General features: G+C 37.4%; 1 protein-coding gene across 1 annotated transcript in view; it reads right to left on the reverse strand.

Moving 5' to 3' along the window:
- KLHL5 (kelch like family member 5) overlaps positions 1-25,640 on the reverse strand; it is a 54,308-nt gene that overhangs the window by 17,082 nt on the left and 11,586 nt on the right. The window contains exons 3-5 of the mRNA XM_084286122.1: positions 11,840-12,022; positions 4,133-4,269; positions 3,491-3,687 (exon numbers count right to left, since the gene is read on the reverse strand). Coding sequence (XP_084142248.1) covers positions 3,491-3,687; positions 4,133-4,269; positions 11,840-11,982 — 477 coding nt within the window. The 5' untranslated portion in view covers positions 11,983-12,022. The remainder of the gene's footprint in view (positions 1-3,490; positions 3,688-4,132; positions 4,270-11,839; positions 12,023-25,640) is intronic.

Genomic DNA, 25,640 nt, shown 5'->3' on the forward strand with positions numbered 1-25,640 from the left:
AAATTTTGGGTCTGGCCTTCAGTAGACAAAAAAGTGTTGAAATTTCTTGCCTTTTCATATCCAGGAGATTTCTGATTAAATGCAACATGATTTTTCACTATGCTTTAATGTGTGGAGAGGTGAGAAACAAAGATTACAAAGCTGTCTACGGATGGATTGTCTTAAGCACTGTCACATTTAATGTTTAAAGTATTTTTTTTTTTTAATTTGTAATTAAGAAAGTACAAATTTGGCTACCGATGAAATTACTGACACTTACCTAAGAACAGCTCTCTCTCTACTCACCACAGATATTTCATGTTATGAAAATAACATTGGCTATCGTTTTCTCATCTGGAAATATTAACTTCCCTTTTGTGTGAAAGAGGAGTGAATGGTTTTCATCCAAGGTACATTATCAACTATTTCAAACAAATAAGAAGACAAAACAGCTGTTTCTCTGACCTGAGGACAGCTAAAATTCATCAGCAGGCATTATGCTAGAAAAATGCACGGAAGGCACTCTGTTTGAAAAGGCATTATGAATTAATGTGAACAGATATACTACTGCCTAGCCTAATAAAATTTCTAGATTTATAACTGTATGACCCCAATACTATGTAAAAACTATAACAAAACAGGATAATCTTTGTACAAAAGATACCTTGATCTAAACACATCTCATGATCCCATCAACTGTATTTTAAACCTGATGCATAAAAATCAAATACAGAATTGCTCTTTAAAGAGCATTACACCCACAACTGATCACTTCAGTTTATTTCATATTTCACTTAATGCACCCTGAGGATTTTTCAAGCTTTGCTTAGCTTGCAGTGTCAAAAAAATGACCTGTTTTGGTGATAACCTTGAAAAGTTCTCTCTTCTGAATAAACAGCTTAACTGTCTACAGAGTACCCAATAAAATAACGCAACACTGAAACCCTTTTAGCGTAACATACATCTATACCCTCTGATATGAAGAGATGCAGCATTCAAATCCATCTTACTCATTTATATTTTTAATCACATTGTAGGGTGCAATTAAAAACATGCCACAAAATCATGCTAATGTTTTCCAGTGACACTAATGAATATTATTTAGACAGAGCAGGTCTATTAACAGAGGGAAGCCTACTGGGATAACTCACTGATTGGTCCTTCAGTTTAACCAAATGCTCATCTCATCTGAATTTCTGGTCTTCATGTAAAGAAATATTTTAATTAAGCTGGTGAGATGCTAATCAAAATAATGCATGTGTCATCAAAACTGTTAAAACTGAGAAGTTGCTTTAATTGAAGAAAAACGGGTATATGACAATTTCATTTTGTAAAAGGGAAAGAAAATCTCACCAAATAAAACATATATAAATTAAAATACAACCATTTTGTATTATTCATTACCTCCTACTTCAAAAAGGAGCACAATTACATGGAAAAGCCAGAAGTATATAACTACTCAGTATAATCCCTCATTATTGCAGCATATAATTATTTCACTGTTTTAACAAGCAGAATTTACAGGTACTACCAGTGTGCTTAACCCTTATGCTCTAACACTTCTTAATGGAAAGAGCACTGAGTGGCCAGCACTTAGTACTGCTGAACATTTGCTTCTTTCAAACAGCTTTTAAACAAATGAAATTACTTGGGGATTTATTTTAATTGACAATTCAATTGGACTATATATTTCTATGCAGTTTCCATAGCAACATTCATTTCAAGCTAAAGAAGCTGCTTCTCTATTACTCATTATTACAAAAATTCAATTTCATGTCTCCATTGGAACTAAACAACATTAAAAGAGGCCTTGGGAAGAATCCATCTAGCACAACTAATTAGTTTTGAAAATGGCTTTTTAAAATCCACCTAATTTAAATTTCATCCACATCAAAGCCTTAAAAGCAACAATTTTGCCACTGAAGTAAACAACGGCCAGAAAGCATAGAACTATTTTCCTGGAGTCTGAGCAAAAGAAAGATGCTGTAAGAGAGTTCATAGACTCTTCTCCCATAAAAAGCCAAAAAAATGCCAAAGTAGTATAACTACAATCCCTAATAGTGATCTTAAGGATACAGTAGTCTAACATTTATTAACTTTCTGAGCTTTGCAGTTGACTAATAAAGGTTGTGAGGGCCATCGAAATAACACAGACTTATTCTGAAAAAGAACAAACAGGTCAAAGGAGGAACTCTCTCTTTGTGCTTTTCGTGTCACTGTTTCTCTCTATGTTAACCCTAATAGTCCTCAAAGCCATAAAACACATTTATCTTTGCTGTTTCATCTAACTATCTAATTGAAGTCTTCTCGTTTTCATTCGAGCAATAATCAAGGTCAAGAATGGAACCATGTAAGTTACAATCTGTGCAATATTTATTGACTTCTTTTCGTAAATTTCTATGTGCACATAATTTTAAAAGATTAGAGATCCACTTACTGAGGAAGAACAATGATATCATTGGAAAAGGGATGGCTACTTTAAACTGTAATAAATACTAAACTAAATTTACTTTAAGACAAGAAGAAACAAAAAAGGCAACAGCACTTTCTAAAACTGCACAAGTTCAGAAAGCAGAAGGAAAGCCGTTGGCTTCTAATAGTAATTGCTGGACAAAAAATTAAACCTCTTGGTTTATCTAAACATAATGACACTGCAACCCCAAACTACACAGGCAAATTAAGTGCTATCTCCATTCCCACATCACTAATGCATTATCTCCATGACCTCATTCAGGTCCCAGGAGCTTACACAGGCAAAATTTCATCAAGAAGAGAGAAAAATACCTCACAAAACTCTGCAAATATCAGATGACTCTCTGGCTTAACTCAGAGATAAGTATCCTGCCTTCTGCTGATAACATTACTAAAATATGCTATGTGAGAAGGAAAAGAACATTTACATTAAAATAAAAGCATGATTATTGAAAAGATGAAATTTAATTAAGTTGGCAGGTCATTCTCTCTCTAAATGAACTCTGCAAATATCACTGGCAAATTTGCATTTGGCCACATATAGCCTAAGATCAAATTGTTTGATGTCATGCTGATATTCTATTACTAAGAAATCAAGTATAATACAGAATCTATTTTGGTGAATACTTACATTTATACCCCAGGTGTAACCTAGAACCTGACTACTCCAGCTCATTATGAATTTTTTTTGATTTATTGATCTGTTATTTTGGACTAGATGACGGTAGCTAGCCCACTGTTTAAGGGTGTAGTTTTTGACTGACAGAAATACGAACTAGCCTTTGAAAGATTTTATTGAACGTGTATCACACAATTCCACTGCCATTACAAGGAAGCATTATGCATGCCTGCTTTCTTCCAACTCTAAACCAGCAACTTTACAGTTATTCTGTCATTTCTCATCATGGTAACATATGTGCATTCTTGTTTGGAAAATGGTCAAGGCTTTCTGTAGGAAAAACATTGCTATTTTACTCAGACAAACATTCTGTATTTTCCTTATTAAAATAACTGGATGATTCTTAAAAGAACAACATACCATAGTGTAATTGTGAGCCACTTTGTGCAAGTCAGTGCAACCCTGTGCATCAGCAAACGATCGGATTCCAAGGCAATTGGATGGGTGAAGCTGCTTCATGAGGAATTTACAGCATGCTTCTACAACCTGAGAGAGCTGAAGAAGGCAAGCTGTAGACAACAGGCACTCAATATTATCTTCTTTTAATTCAAGGCGACCTATCAACATTAAAAAGCAGATGATACAATTTTGCTTTTATGATTTGTAAAATTCCCCCAAACTCAGATGCAACAGAATTATTTACAGATTGTGTAACAGAACATAAGGCTTGGCAAATATCACCTTCAACTTTAGATAACCAGCTTTTCCAAATCAGCACCTATAATGATACAAGTAAAGGGAATCCTAATGAAATTCTTTTTTTCATCAGTTATAATACATTTGAAATATTGAATTAATCTTTTAACTATCTGCATATAGTATTATCAGAAAAACTACATCTAACCAGGTTGCCTCACGTAACAGCAATGGGTTTTTTAATGTAAATGCGGAATTAAATTATGTGAATGATAATTCCAAAGAGCATTTGAAATCTTGTAATGGAATATAATGCTCACAGGAGGACAATTCATTACATCAAATTGCCATTTTCGTTCTAATTACCTGTATATGCATATTGAACCAGAGCCCACAATGCATTTGGCTCCACACCTTCCATCTTGATTTCCTCCTGTCTTGCTTCCCGTACATCATTGGTAAACATTGCTGCAAAGTAGTCCGAAACAGATGAGAGAACCAATCTGAGCACATCATGCGGGAGAAAAGAAGAAAGACAAAGAGAGGAAAAGAAAAAAGCTTAGTCAACCTGATGTTTGTTAATTTAAGAGTCATTACTTCACAACTTGAAAAAATGTTGTACTGAGAAAAACATTTTTAAATTGACAAACTGCTCCACACTCCAGTTCCCCTCTATGAATAACGAAGTACTGTGACTGAGTCTATATTTGCTGCTGAAGTAAACAAATTACTCTTTCAAAGCTCAGTGACTTTTGATAGTCTACGTGGCAACAACCCACAAAACCACATAAAATTGGAAATCGAATATAAACAAACATAATGAAAATTGAAAAAAAGTTGAGATCCATTTGTATTATATCGGTTAAGTTTTCAAATGTGAAAGAATGACTTGCTAGTCCTTTTTCAAAGTGCTTTAAAACACTTTTACTCTTGGTGCACACATACACATTCATCTACTAATGCTGATGACAGGACTACACCGTCAACATGGAGATGGTACAGCCAACAAAACCCCATATAAGGAGGAAAATATGCTGTGCAGAACAAACTAATTAACAAAGTAATCTTTTGTGGATATGTACTGAGCATTTTATTAATTCTGATTATTTAAAGATACAGAGTAAGTAAATGTGGTAATCTGCTCAACTGTTTTTATTATTATTATTATTTTATATACATATATATATTTCATGTTTTATTCTCAGTGCCACTCCACGCGTGTAAGAATGAAGATGTCTCAGTATGCGTTCACAGGGCTAGGGTTAAAGAACGAGATCCACCGAAGACAGAATATTCAATCCATGGTTCTGCTGTATGAAACCTACCAGAACTATTGAGGAAGCCTGCTGTTCTTGTTCCCAAAATACCTCCAGGAACAGCCTTGTAGGTTGGATCAATGTTTGTGCTGCAGCAGCACGCTATTGTCTCGCTCACGTAGAATTCAAATCTAAATACACTTGCATAGTTACTGAGCCACAGAAACATCAAACTCAAGAATCAAGCCTAAAGCAAATATGCTACACAGCTCATCTGCATATATTCAATAAATCCGATACTTCAGGAAACATCAGTTTATCCTGAGTCATTACATTGGCTTGTTAAGATGATAGAGATCTGGGACCTCAAAAGAAAATAAAATTCACTTAAAATTTTAGCACCAGAGGAATAAACCTCAAATGTATTAACAGCAAGGATTTGCAGGTATACTTACGAAGTCATGAATTATAAAAAAACAAAACCTGCCTCTTAATTAACTACAAAATTAACTGCAAAGAACTGTCTCTTAGTTAATTAACTGCATAGTAATAAATACTGACTACTCTCAACTACTTTTTTCCCCTGCACGTCTTTTGAACAATAACCATTTGGACAGGTCTACAGTCAGGTAATTGTTTTTTTCTACTTGCTAAGTCAGTAGTGTTCTGCAAGAGTGTACATGGAAAAAAGTCTTTTTAAAATCTTGTATATTTGAAAAAGTTCTGTAATGAGAAATAAGGTTCTGTTATTTTAAAGAATACACGGTTCTTGAAATACAACATTTATTCTGTATCTCATTTGTGGAGAAAAATTAGAACAGAACCTCTAAACGCATCACTTCTAAGCGTTTTAACCTCACGTTTAATGACATCTACAAATAAATGGGAATATTGCCTCCTAACGATCTGCAGAAGTTCAGTGAAATTAGAGTAAATTCATACAAACAACATGGGAGAGTTTCTACGACCGCCTTTTGATTTAACAAGATTAGATCTGTGTGTGCAAAATAGAAGTTCTTACCACAAAGGAAAGTGTGTAGATGGACAGATTTAAATAATCCAAGTATCCCTGCAATTCCAATTAAAAAAAAAGGAAAGAAAAAATAAAAAAGCAAACAAAATATTCAAACTCTGGCAATATCGTCTTGAACTTCTATGTAGAATAGAACATGAAAAAGAAAGGTCTGTGCCATGGGAAACAGAACCCAACACCAAATATTGAATTATTTTTTTTAAAACTAACAGTGCAACTGTTTTAGTTAGCTGCACCATTATATACAAAATGGTTGGACTGTACTTATCTTAGCAACAGCTGTCGAAGAAATGCCAAGCAATAACCCAAAGCTCTGGACAAACACCTCCTACTAGCTGCGGTGGTATCAGCAAAATTCTCCCTGTCATTTCCAGTCTTGAAGTCCTCCAGAATAAATTATTTAAAATTCAAAACGTAATCCATTTCATATTTTTGCTAACTTTGTTCAGATTGACCAGAAGGTATATATGCTTCACAGTATCACGTGCTTTCCAGAGAGTGACATGTATATGCCAAAACACCAGGTCCAGTGCAGGAGTAGATTAAAACAAGCAATGTGCCGAAGCATATATTACATGGATAAGTTTCAATTTTAGCCAACAAGCATGATCACAATAAAAAGTCTTAGAAGAGGTATCCACATAGTTCTCTAAATATAACTTTTTCAAAAAAGAAAGAGGATTGAAAGATACAGTGACAACACATCAAGGTGACACTGCGCTAGCATAAAAGGAAACACTGGCAGACTCCCAGTCATCTGGCATTATTTTGCCCCATGTTTTTCTCAGAAGTCAATAAAAATCAATTACTACTTTACTCATGTCATTTGACACCCACTTGTTCATTGATTTCTTAATCTTATTACTAGTAACTGATTTTTCTTTCAATTTTTTGGATTGTCTGAAGATAAACCACATTCCTACACACAGATCATACCATGTGAAGCAGTTATACCTTCATGTATAACTGAACCGTCCACAGAAGGGTTTCCTCACTCTCATTTGCTAAAAAAGCTCTGAAATAGCTACGTGACAAGTACAATTTTTCAGAAGGAAATCTGTGCAATGACTATAGAAATGGCACTTATAAATAATACCCACAGTCTCCCTGACAGCTTGAGCCATCATCTGCAAATGTGAACTTCGTAAGTACGTAACACAGAGAGATTCTCTATTATTTATAAATCATTACATTTGAAATATTTGACCAAATCAAGCATTCACTGGGAACTACTGACGGTACAAAACGCTGCCTTTCCTCATTTAGAAACCAAAGTTATGTTTTTTGTATTCTTAGTTTGCAGTCTTTTTTCTATCAGTAAGATTTCTTTCCTAAGTGGCCCAACTATAATAACAGAGAGCAGTTGTGGTGGTGTTCAGCTGCCCACCTGGGTAAAACCACGACACCCACAAGGATCCCTGAGCCCTACTGATCAGTCTCTCATGCAGAGAAAAAAATACGCTAATGCCAAAATTTTTCATCTGGAAAATCAAAGGTGTGTGAAGAGTTAATCTCTCTGGAGAAACATTCAGTGGCTACGCACTAAACACTGGCAAAATCTGCATGTTTTAGTATGTTCTCCTGTTCTTATGGGAGGTTCTAGCGTTACTGATTTCTTCAATTTCTGTGGTTTGTACTGATCCAAAACCAGGAAGAGGCACCATGACAGCTTAATTCACTTTGAAGAGCTAGGCTAACTTCATTGTTATTTACTAAGAGCCAATAAAATGTGTGTACTTCTTGCTGCAATGGCCATAAGGTGCCTCATCTAGACAGTTTTCTAGGCCTTCAAAGCAATTATTAGGTAAAATGCTGACAAGCTGCCAAACCTGGCACTTGATAGATTCAGTATCTCCCAACCTGATTCACCTGTCGGAATGAAATGAAGCTTCCTAACATCTTCAAGATAAAAGGGCCAGTTCTGAGGCGCCTCCTGGTTTCTGGCTGCCTAGCGGCTGAGAATAGGCCTAGGGAACTCGACAGCTCGACCTCCTGCAAGGAAGCCCCACGTTGCTTCAGCTACTCGATAACAAAACAAGTCAGTAATAAAAGGTTTACGTGAAAGTGGTACCATCCCATACAACCATTGTGTATATTGAAATTAAATTTGTTTAAAATACCTAAATACATACGTAGCATGCAGAATTTGATGTTGAAATGACATCCAATTATACCTTTCTTCCAGGGAAATCAAACCTTTCAAAATTATTTTGCCACTTCTGACATAAAGCAACGGTTACAATAACTCCTTTAGTAAAATCTTTCAGAATAATCACAGTTAGTAGCAACAGATACCTTTTTGGCATAAAGCTAGCACAGAAGAGCTGCTTTTAGATATATTTTGATTTTTCAGAAACACACCGTGCGTTCAACTTTTATAAACATGTAATTACAACAATAATAAAACTGCAGTGAAGAATTTAGGAAGTAAGGTAATAAGGTGTGTGAAATTAAGGAAGTATTATTAAGCCATATGGAAAAGAAGTACAAAGATAAATAAACCTCAAGATACAAAAATGTCTGCAGACCAGGATTTGTACTCTTCCAAACAAGTTTACTAGCCACTAGAGTACATAAGCTTCCATTTCCCTTCCTTCCTTCAGTCCCATGCCTTTTATATTTTCATCTGTCAGTGTCAACAGTAAGGAAAAAAATAAAAAGGCTCTGACAGATTTTCAGCCTGCTGGTTAAAGAATGTGATGCAGTGCAGGCTTTAAATCCCCTCCGGCCAGAGACCTCCCATTCCTTAAGTGAGTTCTGACCATCAAGTTATTACTAAACTTTTACTGTGGGTATTGAAGTTAGATGAATGTAATAAACAGAAACGTAGTAAATGACCTTGATGTCTGAAATCACTGTGGACACATGAAAACCATCTGATACAAAAAACTAGACTCCATTTCTCACATTTAGAAGAGTCCAGCAACAGTTCTATACAGAAGTTAAGGGAGGTTAGGGAGTAGAAGTATAATGTATTTTTTGCCTTGTAGAGAACTGTTCCCTTTTCTACCTACTTTTTGATCTCTTAAATAAGTTCTGAGCTATAATTTCAGCACAGAACGAGAAGATAAACAGCCTTACAAGAACAGGAAATGCCATATTCAGAAAGATTATAGCTATGTGTGATACTCTTACCTGTAGCAGACTCAGAGCCCTAATTTTTTGCATAGACTCAAATGAAAACCTCTCAGAATTTACAGCAATGTACTACCTGTGCTTTTTACTATTGCAGACACCAAACTCACTGCTCTTTTCTCTAAGCATATACTTACTTCATATAATTCAGAACATTCAGGTATCATCAAATGTAGAAACAGAGAACTAAGAAAAAAGATACAACTATTCAAAATAGCAGGTTCAAAACAGAAAATCTGCAAACTGCTCTATACATGAGTGATTAATAATAATGAAAAATATTCTTCCTAATTCTATGTGACCACATACTGAGAAAAACTTTTTTTTAATTAAAAAGCTGTCCAGTATAAACAAACTTTGTTTTCTTACATGCCTTAGTGTGCTAAGCCTTTAATCTAGTATCTATTTAATAAATATTGTTAGTTATTAAATCATAAGATAAAATAATCACGACTGTTCTGAAATATAGTAAGAGTTCCAGCCTGCAGACAATGCTAAAGAAGTCAGAACTTGGACAGGTTGACGCAGGCAGTACAAATCCTACAGATTTTTTTTCTTACAACACAGGCTACCACAAATACATCAAGCCAATCTTTTCACTGATTTTTTTTTTTTTTTTTTGTAAATTTTTGAACCAAATGTGACATTTCCATCTTTATATTTTGTGCTATGGAAAAATGTACCAAGATGGAGACTGTAGTTATTGCTGTTTCCCTGGGAAAACAACTCAAAACAGTCAGAGAAAGAACTTACTGTTGCAAAAGGCAAAGCTTCTTTGTAGGCTGCTCCAACATTAAGAAAGTGAACTAAGGATAAACATAAGCCTCCCACCTCCTGCTACAAGCACACAGTGTGCTTCTTTGGCCTTAACTTTTGTGCATATTTAAAACACAATACTCCAACTACAGCAAGATGCTTCTCCTCCTGAAGAGGAGAACAGAGCAAGTAACAGGTGGCAGCATGAGCCTAATGCACTACAGAAATAGATGCAGTAGCAGAAACTGAGGGAGCAAAGTCAGTTCTATAAATAAATGAGGAACAGGTAAAAAAACACATTAAAGAACTTTTTAGCATACAGAATGTCGTGTTTATCTTGTTGAATCAAAATCTTCCAGTCCTTACAAGATAGTTGCAGCTGTCCTCTGCACCCTTTCTACACTTTTTAATCATTAAATAAACCCAGCCCCAGAACTATATACTGCAAAGGTGCCATAAGGAAGTAAAATTATTTCTGTACTATTATCATCACTATTTTTTGTTTACAGCAGTTTACAGCAAGCAGTAAAAAAGCTCTTTGACTTCTCAATTACTTCAGTGGGTGCAAGTCCAGTGGGGGTACGTGCATTCCCTGTTTTCATCTGATTTACTCTTTGCATAGGAACCGTGAAATTTTGTGATTAATTTGATCAAGCTGAGCACTGATCTTATGCAACTCTGTAGCCATAGGGAAAGTCAAATCAGCTTGCTCAACCACACTTCCCTTGTCTCTCCAAAAATACTCATCATTCGAAGAAGTGTTTACAAAGGAATTGAGGTCAGGGGTTGGGTGGAGAGCAGGACCACCCATTTTAACAGTAATTGCAGTAAGATTTGCTTTACCCCTGATTTTCCCATGTTGATTACAGTCTTGACTGTTTAAAAATGAGGTTTCATAAAACGAAGGCTCACTCTGAGAGCTACAGCAAGTTATACTGTAACTACCTCCCTGCTCCCCAAGTTGGTTCCCATCTCCATGCTGTCCTTCCTTCGGTTGCATCAGGACAACAGTGTGGCTGATTTCTGAATAAAAGCAAAAATCCGGCTTTTTAAAGAAAAATACCAAACCCAAACCAGAAACCTCTCCCAGACTTTATTAACAGCATTAAACTGTGGTTTCACTGCAGGGGTAGAAATCAGCAATGGAAAACAGGAATGCTTTAGGCTACTATTTCTGCTGCAGAACTAATCCTACGAAAACACAGCTTAATTACACCTAGGTTCCTATTCAAACTATTAATCCTGTGCATTAAATATTGTAACATGCTTCAGTTATTCATACTTTTGTTTCATAATCTTTGGTATTTTCCTAGCATTTAAACGGCATTCTGTATTATCTGTTAATTACGCAGATGACAGATATGGGAATGTTTGATCAAATTCAGCCTTTTAACACTTACTGTCAGTGCTCAGTAATCTGCTATCAAAGGACTTGTTACTACAGGAGACAAAAAACTTCACGTGGACAAGGGACTGTCCTTGTAGCTAATTATGACTCCAACAGCTTATAATTAAGTTGAAAGAAAAACTTAAGTCTAAGAATATGTATTTACTCCATTCAATGGTACAAAAACTACTGCTGCTGTTAATGGTCTTAGGGTGCAATCGGGACTTTTTTGGGGGTCTTACTTTGTTATGCAAATACCTTACTACATGCTTGGAGACAGAAAGTGTAACATGAAAATATCCCAAACATTTTTGGTGCTCTATCACATACAACAGACAGAAAATAACTTTTAGTTTCCAAATAAATGTTAAAAAAACATAAGCATGTCTAAAGTATTCCAAACTGTTTAGGATGTTTGGAAGTTTTATAAATAAAGAACAAAACACACACTTTGACACCACATTTGTAAACTGATAAAAGGTTACTCCAAATTATAACAAACTTACCTGTGAGCAGGAATTCTCCGATCACCAGCAACTAACACCACATCACATAGCTGTTTGTGTCTAAGATAATTCTCCATCTTTTTAAAAGTTTGTTCAGCGTGATTGAGAGCCTGAAAAAATTCATCTGATGTACAGGGCTCCATAGTTTGACAAGATGATAAGGTATGGCTGCTGTTGGAGGTTCTGCCAAAGACAATAAGAGAAATCTTAGTCCACACAACATTCAGGTGCATCAATTCTCCATGCAGATGATAAAATGAAAACTACATCCATGCTCCCTTGCAATTTTATTTCTGTTCATATTCATACTTTCTTTCTCCAAACCCTTATGAAAACAGATACAATAATTTGGTGCTGTACTTTGCAACTACCGGGCATGTAGCGATCAGTCCAGTAATCACATCTATCATTGTCAGACAGGAGGAAGAACAGGCATCTACCAAGACCCCTCAAAGTGAAAAAATGATGGAAAAGTATTCAATAAGGAATCACACCTCTCCCTGCCACCCCATCATGCACATATGTTAAGATCTTACTTCACACTTAGCTTAGGATGCCTAGAGCAAAACTTGGCATATATGGAGCCAGAAAAGGAGTGTGGATGCAAGGGGAAAAAAAAAAAGACATGAAGAAACACATCAATATACTACCACTCCTGCTGCATGAAGCCTTAAGTATTTGAAATGAGATTCAGCAGAAAGAAGACAGTGGAGGGGGAGGGGGAGAAATCAAGGGTGGATGGGGAGAAAAATCATTCCTGTCCATACACACAGCAGTTCGCAAGAAAAGAGGAAGGAAAATGTAAATAGAATGCATGGGTCTAGGACGTAAAGGAACTGGATCCTAACTATGCAGACTGAGGGAAGCATGCCTTTTCTTGATCACAGTTCTTTCACTGACTGCTTCTCACTTTGCACTGTGAAGGCAACTTAAAAAAAAATACTCTAGACCTACTATAATATTTGGAAAGACATGAACTCGTGAGAGTTCATCCCTACATCCCTAGCCCCGTTCTCACAAAGCTCAATGCTTAGCTTGGGATACTCATTTGAAGAGGGGTCCTCACATACCAAAGCCTAAATTTTCAGCAGAAAGATGTTCTGTAAATTTTCAGGGGTGTGTGTATGTGCCCAGATAGCTAAATAGGCCAAGTAATCTGACACTGAGACTCAGATCTAGCAATGGATCAGAAACGAGATACCTGCCTACCTACTTCCCTTGAAGGACTTTATCTTAAACATGCTCTGAAGTTGTGGTTAGGCATTTATTGCAGCTGTGTCAAGTTCTCCTCACCCCCCATGAGTCACTTGTTCTGCTCCACCACCGGCCCTCTGACATGCTGGAACAAGTCTTCTTTGTGGCCATGTGCGAAACTGAATCAAGGAACTCATAGACCTGAAAAATTAATGAGGGTAGGAAAAAACCCTACCTTTCTCCCATATCAGTTCCTTGACCTGACTCACTCTGTAACCACGCAAAACATGATGTTGTCAAACTGGGTGGTGTTTCACAGTGAAGGAGCCAGTACTCAGGGAAAGCAACTCTTTTGTTGCACTGTATTTTAAATTTGATTCCTCAACTTACCCCATTAAAAGCGATCTCAAAGGAAAAAGAAAATCTACCAGGTATCAGGGATCTGACTTATATTACAGTCTCATAAAAGAGCTGTGCAGATACGACTGAAGAAACCGGTGTGGAGAAGGAAAAAAAATGTTCTCAGCCAGCACTGTCCTGGCTGATACCCTCAGCAGAGCTACTGCCAGTGCCCAGGGCACACGCATGCACCCTCTGTGCAAGGCTCACTGACAGCGCTGCTTTTGGTCAACATGGAAAAGGAACCACAGCAGTGTCTGTTTAGTACGAGCCCAAGATAAAGCACATAGGACACAGCAGAGCCAGGCCCAGTTTGTTCCCCTACCTGAAGAAGTTCAGCACCACACCTGCCCTCTCGTCTAGCCAGTAACTTATAAAACACTTTCCATAGGGAAATGAAAAGGAAAGGGAAAGAAAGATTAAGTTTAATGCTCTATAAAGAGAACACGGAAGAGACACCTGAATAGTTGAGGTGCTTGCACAAAAGGGGAGATACGGGCTATTTATGCCTATTGCCCAATCGCCGCCTATGAAAAATTCAAATCTCCCCCTCTTTTCCCCAAACTCTCTCACAAATCTGTGTCCCAGCTCAGTTCACCACAGCCTCAGCCAGGACAGCTGCAAGAAGAGACACATGGCAGGCCCTGTTTTTCTCCCTCCCAGCAGCAGCACCGAAATGCCTCTCCAAATTCTTGCCTGACACCCTTCGTTCCTAGAAAGGAAACCTGGGTACCTAACACTGACTGTGGTCTCCGTGCTCTGAGCAAACATCCAGCCGAAGAGGACCTGCACCTCAGAGCATCACGGCAGTCCTGCTCCTTTTGGATTTGGATCCCCCCCCCCCTTTTTTTTTTTTTAGAACCTTTTGGATCTCTCAACTCAGATTCATCTTTAAGTACAGCACAACAAACTTCCCCATGTAAGATAGTTACGTGTATCGAAGAACACTTTGTACACTGTCCTCCAAGATTTAAAATATATTTCTACCACATTAAAGTGAAATTATCATTATTTCTGTATTTTTATTATGGGTATTTCAATGTTAGAGCGGTTTTCTTTTTGTAGTTTTCAACTTTAATTCCACTTTTTTAGTGTTTCTTTTCATTCCCTTTTTATGCCAAATGATCCTACCTGACACTAACCAACTGATAACTTTATTAAGTATTTAAATATAATAATTCATTAGGATGATCATAAAAACTTAAGTTACTCTAAGGGCAAGCTCTTTCCCATGCTAGCTACACATTTTAATATCTCGGTGACAAACATTATTATTATTATAAAAATTAATATGCTAAAGATGCTGGGTTTCTTTGACTTCTCTGTCTCACAAAGGATTTGTGTATGAGCATGCCTCTTTACAATCAAAGCTATGTACAAACCATGCTACAAAACCATTCACTTTCAAAGGATTTTATTTCTTGAAGTAGGATGTTTGGAACAAGGAGCTGTGCCCAGTAAAACAGCTCATCGCAAAGCAACGAAGCAATTAACTGAGCTGGTAGCAAAACAGGCACAAATGAGTTTCAGAAGTAAGAGCATAGATGATGATGGCTGGAGAGCTGAATTCACACCTCTCCTTCTGCTGTTTTTTGAGGTTTCATCGCTGTAGCTTACACAAAGCCACAGCACAGTTTGCAATGTAAAAAAAACAAAACAAAACACATAGCAGCCTTCTTCTTTCCTCCCACTTTTACTAAATCTCTCTTCTACACAAGACTTGTGTATCTCAGTTTCTGGGGGAGAAGCACAATCTGCTCCTATTAAGAGGATTTGCATCTTTCTTTTGAAGTATTATTATTTTAAAGGAAGAGTTACAGTAGTTATTGCACACCAGTTACATGTTAGTTAAAACTTAAGAATTCCAGTAAGCATTAACCTTGGTTACAACAAAGTTTCCAAAACTTTTTTTTCCAAGCATGTTACCTCCTGCTCTACATTCTAAATTATTTTTCTGATGGTATCTTTTAGGTTTGGTATCTCCACATTTGTTTTTGAAATCAAAACCAAACAAGAAAGACTTCGATATGACCGGGAAAAAATAAATACACATCTCAAACTATTCATTTTGGAACATAGGGGCAGGAGTGAACTATGAATTTGAAATTAATTTTAAAATCTTTTTCTGAAAAATGTGTAAAATGGTCTGAAAAACACTGTCTGAAAATGATATGCAAATTTACTTTTCTCATCACTAAGATGCTTCCAGTGAACACCTCTTTGTGTTTCAGAAAATAAGGCAACAGCCCTCAACATTTTAAATCTTAATACACAAAGAACATAACCTTTCAATTATGACATTTAAACAAACAGAACATTGACAAATCAATATGGATACCTCAAAGTGCAGATGCATTGAGAAAAGGAAGCTTAATGACATTTCAAAGAAGACTAACAATAATAATTTTGTTTACACACCTCAAAATGGTTCAAATCATAAAAGAGGTGTAGAGAAAAGTAATCTTTACCATTGCATTAAGATGGTTTCCTGGAGTTTTTCCATAAAACTTGTCAAAATATTGTTAACATTTACATTTTTTAATCAGTTCTGTTACTTACACTGCTTCCTCCAGGCTAGCTGACATTTTATTGCATGTGGAGACACAAAATAATAATCTGCCAGCTTCCATTATTTACTATGATGCTTTACAGAGTCAAATATTTCCTTCTTCAAAGTTAGGAGGACAAGAATCTCGGCTGATGACATTTCTGTGCTTGTATCTACAGCAAACCAATTCCAATGCTTTAATGTGTGCCTGGGTGAAATGAGCCAAACACCACATTGCAGACTAGGTTTGCTCTCGGTGTTCTCAGCTTGTTACCCATGGTGCCTTCAGGGGCTGAGGACTGCTTCTAAGGCACCCACTAAAAGCAGAGAAAAACAAATCTATTGCTAATAGGCTTTAGGTTGCTATACAGCGATCTGCACCCCATGGGAGAATTTTACGTCTACAAATCCAAAACGATGACCCTCACCTCAGGAATGCAGGAGAGCTACAAACAGCAGCAAGAGAGGAAATCAGAGAGATGAAATGCAGCAAACTATCCTTGAAGATCATACTGGTCACGACACGTAAGAGCATGATGTGAACAGCTTTACAGCCAGCTAGCCCTGATCCCTGAACGTGAATGATCTGTTTGCATCTCAGATAACTGTGATTTTAGCCTTTGTCAGAAATTGGGAACCAAACTGGAATTCACTTACCCTTACGCCATCGAGCTCTGTACTAATGACTACAAAGTTCTACATCCTCTCTCCTCAAAACGAATCCTATAATGATCCAAAGCTTGCAGAATGCCACAGACCTGATCAAAATGCTCTTCTACCTGTGCCGTAGGACACAGCAAAGAAAGGTACGCACAGAGCAGCGAAGCTGCTGCTGTCACCGCAGGCTGTCAGGGCTCAGAACCGGGCAAGAAGTTCAGAGGAGCGAAGCAGCAAGATAACTCCGTAGCTTCCACAAGAAGTTTTTAGTCTCTTTTTTAAAGGATTTTTTTTCATGCATGCAATTTGTTTCTAATGGAGGAAACACGGGGCTTTCACAAAGGAAAAAAAAAAAACAACTCTGAAAACTACATACATGAGAGAGTTCTGTCTTCTTTACTCAAGAACAGCAGGCAAGCAGCTGTATTTGATAATAATGGAAAAGAAGACCACCTTATCATGTTCTTAGCAGAGGAAAACAACAGTTGTTGGGCAGACGTATGTAGGTTATACATTCTTAATGAAGGGAATGAATAAGATATGCTGTCAGTACGATCTCCCCTGGAGAACAAAAACACAGACAACAATACCAAGTCCTTATATTACCATTAGTAACATATTAGATTGTACCAACACTGAACTCAAAAATTACCTACAATACTTATTTTAAATCACGTAAGTAAAACCCTAGCAAGAATTACAAGACAAAGAAATTCCAAACAACTCCAGATGCTGTATGTGACTAGATACATAATTAAAAGCCACTTCACATTGACTAATTTCAAATCCTAAATGCATTGAAGTCTGCTGCTCCGTCTGCAAAAAAACAACCCAAACCCATAAATAAAATAGTAGTACTATAAAGACTTCTCCCACCCCCTCAATATGTATCTGCAGTTTTTCAATTCTACAAAGTGACAAGTTACTTTTGTCATATGTAAATTCTTCTCCTACAATTATAACCAAATCTGTACTAATTTCAAGCTACACGTTTCTCTCTTTGAATTACATGTTTTTTGCTGCATTGATTACTTTGCTACCGTGAGAACATCCTATTTGGTGTAACACAGTACATAAAAATTTCACACCACTAACAGATGTGATACAGAGATGTTACATCTATATCGTATATATTATCTAGTCACACAGCTATTTAAAAATACATACCTGAATATCACCTAAACTAAGAACTCTTCAGAGGCACGTTATTTATAGCTCTGTAGTTGTTGCAGCACGATGAGGCTGCTGTTATGAAGAATCAGTAGGCATTACCTCCTTTCCCTGTAATTTTAGTACTTTTGCAGTAAGTGCCAAAAACAAATACGCTGCATTGACTCCTAAGCATTTTTACCCTTCTTCCTTTCCTCCAGTCTTTAAAGGTTGCATAAACCACAAATAGTTAGTGTTTACGTTCTGCACTGCTTTGCCCTTGCACTAAATGAATTCTTCTCCTGGGGAATGGAAAACAGTAAAACTGCTTTAATTAGATTGATCTGTCCCTAACATGCTTTATTAAACACTGTACCCTTTAAACAGACATGCTTTCCAAAACGCTTTATCATTGCAGAGTTATCTTACAATCAAGAAAGCAAATACCATAAAATTTACTCGAAATGGTAAGCTAACTACTATGCACTACATGCAGGATAAAAGAGGAAAAATACTTTCTGTGAAGAATGGCTGACTTAAGCACCAAAAGGAGGTAAAAGAAATAAACTAATACTTAACAAGAAAGATGTTACCTTACCTAATTTTCCACCAGCTGTTAAACACCTTTCACATTTAATAACAAACTGTAAGGTTTCATCTTTAGCAACAATATACAAGAGAAGAACGCCAAAACATCTTTATAGACACAATAAAACCATTATTTTTTCTTTTAAGCTAGGTACAGTTTAAGGCACCTGAGCAGACAACTGCAATCGTTTTAAAGCAACCTTCTGGTATTACTTTACAGCACAACCCGGCCGACTTTCAATAGATTATTTCTTTCTTCAAGTTGTACATGCACAAGCAAAAATTACATTTTTTGTCTTACAACCTAAATATTCTTTACTGTTTCATCTCCCTCATCTATAGAAATACATGGAAACATCAGATAGGAGTGACAAGTAGCTTTAATTTTCATGGTTTTCTCCAAACTGAGACTGATTCTCAGCATAGCTAGACAGTTAGTATCACTTCAAAACAATTTTAAAAGCATCCTGTAACATCATCATCGGACATCACCTTATTCATAGCAGCAAGTTTTAGGCATAACATTTAAACCAGCGGTGAGTGCATGCACATCTTCGCACTTTATTTATCTACATTGACTAAATAAGATTACCTTTTAAAAAGGTCAGAGTAAACACACCAAAACCTGTTTATAAATCATTTTCTGTTTCGGATGCACGGCAACTGCTAGGTTTCTGAAGCATTTCAATCTAGGATAAAGGCTAGCCTACACATGCATGCCATCTGTAAACACGAAATGAAAACACATTGCTCACAATAGGAAAGTAATAATTAACCTGCACGAACTGCTGTCCGATTCATTTTCTTCTTCACTTGCTCTATCATCTGTTTCTTGTCTGTCAAGCCAACGCGCACCTCCACAATCTTCTGCAGAGAATTCAAATGCAGGGATTTCTGAGGTGGATGCCATTGGCCAAGGAGGTGAATTCTGGAAATCCTGTTGGCTAGACCTTCTGTAACCGACTGCTGTTAAAGGTAGGTTACCCGCATCTAAAAACTTTGTGCCACCAGTTGTTACATTTGGTCCTCTGCTCCAGAAGTCTCCCTGGTGGCTTTCGATTGCGGGATTAGGGGCTGACGCCTGATGACCAAACCACCTCCATCTGATTTTTAAAATCTGCTTCACGTCAAACTCTTTACGAGAGCCAGACATCCTTAGTGAGAGCCAGTGATCGTCTAGGCAACAGGGTAAGAAGCAGCACACATAAAAGAAGATTTGTGCACCCAACCAAGACAAGAGAAACACATGCTCTGCCCGTCTGTGGCAGGCAGAGATCCTACAGGAGAAGGAGGGGGAAAGGATTGCATTCACACCGAAGCGGCTTCCTTAACCGTCTGTCATTTCAGTACCAACAAAAGGCAACGGAGAATGAAAAATCTCATGGTAAAAAGAGAAGGTGAAACAGTCATCTCAATCAGGAAAAATGCTAATCAGTTTACCCTAAAAGCTCCGAGGCTGTTTCTGTTGCTCTCCTCTGACCATTAGCTTTCAAACACACCAAACAGTGTTCATTAAAGCCCTTTCAAGAGCTGAATACCACCCCCTCCTCCTAAACCACAAATGCACGTAATTCCTGTACTGCATCTTACAATCTCTGCTTCTCACGCTGTTAACTCTTGCTACTACAGGGAGCTGGGGGGGAAATGCACAAAGCAGTCAAAATTCTTCCTGCACCGCTGAAGAATAAATGCACAGAAAAGACTAAAACCAGCCCAAAATAACTGACTGTACTGAGGAGAAACTGAACTGGGTGTTGAATGGGAAGAAACTGAGTAATTTTCTCTTGTTACGGGACATGCACTAACTTAAAATACAAAATAAATAAAAAAAATACTGTATAAGAGCAGCCTGGAAGGCTCAAGGGACTGGTACTGGGTTATAGAGCCTTTCATCTTGCTGTGCTTTGATTCAAATTTAGGTTTGCAGTAACCAAAAATTTCTCACATTCTGCATTTGAAGTGAGCGAATGGTTGCCATTCACTTGCACATCACTGAAAGCAGAAGCAACCAAAGCTAACTGGTCACTGTCCAAGACACCAGAAACACCCCCTGCAAAATGGCCAGCAGAAGGCTTTTGCTTCTTTCTCATCACATGGAGTCAGCTGCTTCAGATCAGGGTAAAGATGCTGTGACAGGAGGGAAAAAGGCATACGTGTACTTCTGGGACAGAATTCCCACTAGATGGGCTGAGTATGTAACGTATCAAACTATCCAAATGTGTCTTTATTTGAACGAGGAAATACCAAGTCAAAGGGACAAAATACACAGTGACCAATTTGTATTTTCTCTGAAAAACCAGCCTGTTCCTCTATGACATATGGAGCCAGATAGGTCTAAAATGCTGGGACTTGTTGCAATCACACGCTAACAATTTCAGAATGCCAAAGACACTGGATTTCATCAGCCCTTAATGAACAGAACTACATTGTTGATCTTCACAGTTCAGCTAGTCTGTTCAGCTCTCCAGGGTACAAATTCAACAAGTTTATGGGACCTGCTTCTTTTCCACCTACTCTTACCATCAGAAGTGGAAGTTACTACCTCTCAGATGGGCATTACCAGCTACAATACATGTATATGCTTCTCTCATCTTGTGATTAGGATTCGTGTAGGGTTCTTTAGACCAGCCTATATGCAGAGCCCATGTGAATGTAAATAGTGCCCAATTTCACCACCCAAAAAGCAAATGCTCTGCTTCGTCAGGAGAAAAACATGCTATTTTCTTGGGAGCAGCTATGCTGAAAGGGCTAGTTTTAACCTCAAAAGCTCACCCACCATTACTCAGAACATAGTTATTTATGAAACTGCTGCTCACAAAAGCTATCAAAGCTCATTTCTATAGAAACAGCGTTCCAGCTGTTCTCTACAAGAGATGCTGAATTTCAAAGTTTCTACCTTGCTAACATCTTGGTCTACCAGAAGATATGTACTGTGGCCTTTGTAGCATGCCCAGAAAACAGTTAAGGGTAACCTGCGAGGTGAGATGAGAAAGCACATAAATATATGATGTTGTAGTCATCTTTGCTGGGGATTTCATTTAAGCACAGCCAAGTGTGGAAATATTTTAGAAGGATAATGATTTAACATATTAGCATAAATCTGCACACATGTTGAACTGAAAAGACATGAAATGCAGTCCCTATCCATCCTGTACAGCTATGCAATTTTCAAAAGCTTAAGTGCAGTGTTCAAACACCATCTTTTGTGCCAGTTAAAGTTGGGTGAAACCACAGCATCCTTCAAGAAGCATTAACAAAATGGCATTTTTTTTTTAATTTATCCTCTCCTTACGCTTTGTGTTGGTGTTTGGTGTTCCCCAAAGGTGGATAAGCAGGGTAAGCGACTGGTGTATTTATTAATGTTCACCACAGTTGTAGGCTTTTAATTATCTGTTTGACTATAAAAAGTGAATTTTAAATACCTTTACTTCTGTTGGTATGGTAAATCCATTATACATAAGGACTGACCTGAATTTTCTTTCTTGTATAACAGACTCATTTGGAATTCAAACTGTCCCAGTAAAAGTCTACTACAGCAATGGCAGATTTGCCAATTCTGGTGCTTTTTCAGCACTTTCTTATGACTCACTGGGAAACGCAGCCTAATTATTGCTTTTTTCCAGCTGTGCAGCTATGGGCTCAAACAGGGCATAGAAAAAACAGAATGTGCAGTAGTTTTAAAAAATGAAAAAAGACCTTTTCTATTTTCTTTCATTTTTCTAGATTATACAAACTCCCGTTCCTCTATAAACTCTCTCAATTTAGAGTTTCAAAGTACATTTTTATATATATATAAATATTTTTCTGTTTCATATAAATTAGATACAAGCTTGTATACAAAGAAGGACAAAATGAGGCAAGTGGCACTTAATTTTTCAGGGTGAATTGGTAAGATTGCTCAGAAATAACTGAGGTCCTCTTCTTGTTCTCCAACAATTTTTCTTATTGTGACTAACACGATAGATTTTATAAGGTCCCCCTGCTGGCAGTTAACAGACTTCTGAGGAGATCTCAAATGAGCTGGTAGGACCGCTGCTTACTTGGACCACTCAAACCTCACGTCTGAAATCTTTTCTGGTTGTGGGTGCTCACAGATCCAAATACTCACACCCAGCCTTTGTCCCCCCATCATAAATCCTTCTAACGCACTCAAGCATTCTGTAGAAAACTGATAAAAAGAAAACTTGTATGGTAGCATCTTAACTCAATACAGCATACACAGACTTTGCAAAGATTCTAAAACATTTCTTTCATTTACTAAGGCAAAATATGTTAAAATATGTTAAACTCCCAATAGTGCCAATAAGTAACACCAAGAACATGGCATGGCAGCTTTATGAATTGCTCATTTCAATATTTCCAGAACAGTTTATCTACACAGAGATAGAGAAAGCAGAAAAAAAAAATCAGCAAAATTAGCTTTACTGACATTCTTTGATTTGCATATGATCTGTTTATTCACACAAATGTTAAAGGAAAATTGCAACCCAGCAAACAGTTAAAATTTATGCAACATTTTTACTCCTAATGTACTTCTGTACCTTCTGTATAATTTCCAAATATTCAGACACACCTAAGTGCATCACTGGGCTATGCAGAAAAATCATTGTTTAACTTATTAGATCTAAGCACTTTTACTCATTACAACTTTTCCTTTTTCACTAGGAAGTCAGATAAATTCTCAAGTAAGCAAATACGTCTACTGAATAAATTTTTGAGGTAGTTTTAAGATTTGAAGTTCAACATTGCTTTTCATGGCAACATTTTTACTGTCACTGCTACAGTGCCGCTTCAAAAACCTATTGCCATCCAACTTCAAGGCAACTCAGATACAATATTTTTCAAGGTATTTATTCTGTCAAATTAATTTAAAACTACCAATTTTTAAATCGGAGATCTAGGGAAATAAAGGCTAAGTTAGTCTTTATACTAAAGGTCTAGATATTAATGATCCTTTTAAGTGCCAATTAAGAACGAATATGTCAAAATAATTAAGTCCTTGTTTTGACTGCAGGAGAGTTGTTTCTCTCCTGAAAAAAACACTTCTTAACAGAAGCATTACACAGAAAAAGATAAATTTGAGACACAACTAGACTCATTAAGAGGTAATGAGGTACTATATTATTGCCAATGTTTAAGATCCTAGATACTTATTCTGAAGCATAAGAATGGTTCGTTGACCGTAAGATGTTCATCAATTAATCAAATACATACTTACAGCATTAAAAGACATTCAAAATTTAACACCTTTCAAAAAGGGATTTTAAACTTTAAAATATCTGGAGGCATTAAAATAACTGTCCAAAGAAAACTGCTATAGACAAACCATGGATTTGCAATTCCACTTGTAAGTATAATTATGTTAAAAGAGGTGTTAAATGTTTCCTTTTTCTGTGTTGTAGTCCAAAAATTATAGAAATTGCTCAACAAAGACTTCAGAAAGATAGCTACACTTACGCTCTGTGATTCTATAAAGCACTAATTACTTCCTATACCAAAGTTTTTGTAAGTGCAAACACTTCTGATTTATGTTTACATGAAAAGTCCCTTTAAAACAGCAACAGTGTAATTCGTACAGGAAAAAAAAAGAAAACTACTTCAGCTACTGACTGTATGTATGTAAAGTCATTGTTCTGACTTGCAGAAATGAGCTGCTGACAAATTCTGGGCACTGCGTGGCAACTTTCTGCCACTTAGCACTACACATCCCCCTCGAGAGGTACAAGCCATATGTTTAGAAACACTGCCTTCACAGCACACAGCTTCACATGAGCATGAAAAGACCTGCACAGAGCAACAGCTTGTTTTGCAGTTTTATTGAATTAGAAATGTTGTGACCCAAGACGTTTATATTTCTTTAACCTTAAAACATTAAGCATGGGTTTCTGTCTAAGTGATACCCAAGCACTATCAAGAACTGCACCATTTGCAAGTAACACCAATGCAGAGCTATTCCTGAGTAACACCACAGCAAGCACCCTGAAGTTTATTCACTCTCGAGTTTGCACTCCAAGTACATCAGGTGTTTTTTTCAGTTAAAATTCAGCTATAACACAAGGTGGACGACACTAGAATGTGTCAATCCCCAAATTCATAAAAGTTTTCTCAACCAAAAGATACAAAGTCACACAAAGATTAAGAGAAGCAAAGGAGTTGGTATGCTCCAGGAATACTGATACAGCTGATTCTAATGAAAACAAGGTAAAATCTGTCTGGAAACAGTAACACTCCAGCACAAATCATCTCCTCTAGAAACCTCACTACTATGGACAAGTTCTGCAAAATGCTTTTCTCCAGCTATTTCATACAATCATAGAATATCCCAAGCTGGAAGGGACCCACAAGGATCATTGAGTCCTACTCCTGCCTCCACAGAGGATGACCCAAAAATCAAACCAGTATTTCTGATAGCACTGTCCAAGCACTTAAAACTCCGGCAGGCTCGGTGCTGTGCCCACTGCCTGGGCAGCCTGTCCCAGTGCCCGACCACCTCTGGGTGCAGAACCTTTCCCTAACCCCCAGCCTGACCCTCCCCTGTCCCAGCTCCATGCCGTTCCCTCGGGTCCTGTCGCTGTCCCCAGAGAGCAGAGCTCAGCGCCTGCCCCTCCGCTCCCCTCGTGAGGGAGCTGCAGGCCGCCATGAGGCCTCCCCTCAGCCTGCTCTGCTCTGGGCTGAGCAAACCAAGGGGCCTCAGCTGCTCCTCATACGTCTTGCCCTCCAGGCCCTTCACTACCTTGTTTTGTAGTGAAGTTACAAAATATTGTAACTACCAGCTTCCCTTGGTCAGCCAGGTGGGCAACCTTGTCATAAAGGAAATCAAGTCAGTTAAGCAGGATTTTCCCCTCACAAACTTGCTAACAAGTCCTGCCAAAAGGAAAGCCTATCTTTAGCACCAGGTTAGGAAGGTATTGCCTAAAAAAGCTACAAAAGGCCATATACTACACATTAAAAGAACAAGGGATACCCAAACAAAATCACATGGTGATAGTTTCCTGTTATCAAGATAATACAAACACAGCCAAGGTCACCTGTGACAATAAATCTGCAGGCCAACTGAAGGTAGGCAAACTAATTTGCAGGCAAACTGAGGAAGGTATTTTTACATTTTTTCCAAGACATCAGCAGCTTTATTTCACCACAAAATCTTGAGTTTCCCTCAGAAACCCACAGACAAATCAGTAAAGAACACCACTACCAGTGTTGTCAATAACGGAGTGGATGCTTGTTCAGCAAAATATTACAGGTGCTCCCAGTTTGGCGTTAGGC

Source organism: Netta rufina, assembly GCF_964035555.1.
Source record: "Netta rufina genome assembly, chromosome: 4".
Classification (NCBI taxonomy): domain Eukaryota; kingdom Metazoa; phylum Chordata; class Aves; order Anseriformes; family Anatidae; genus Netta; species Netta rufina.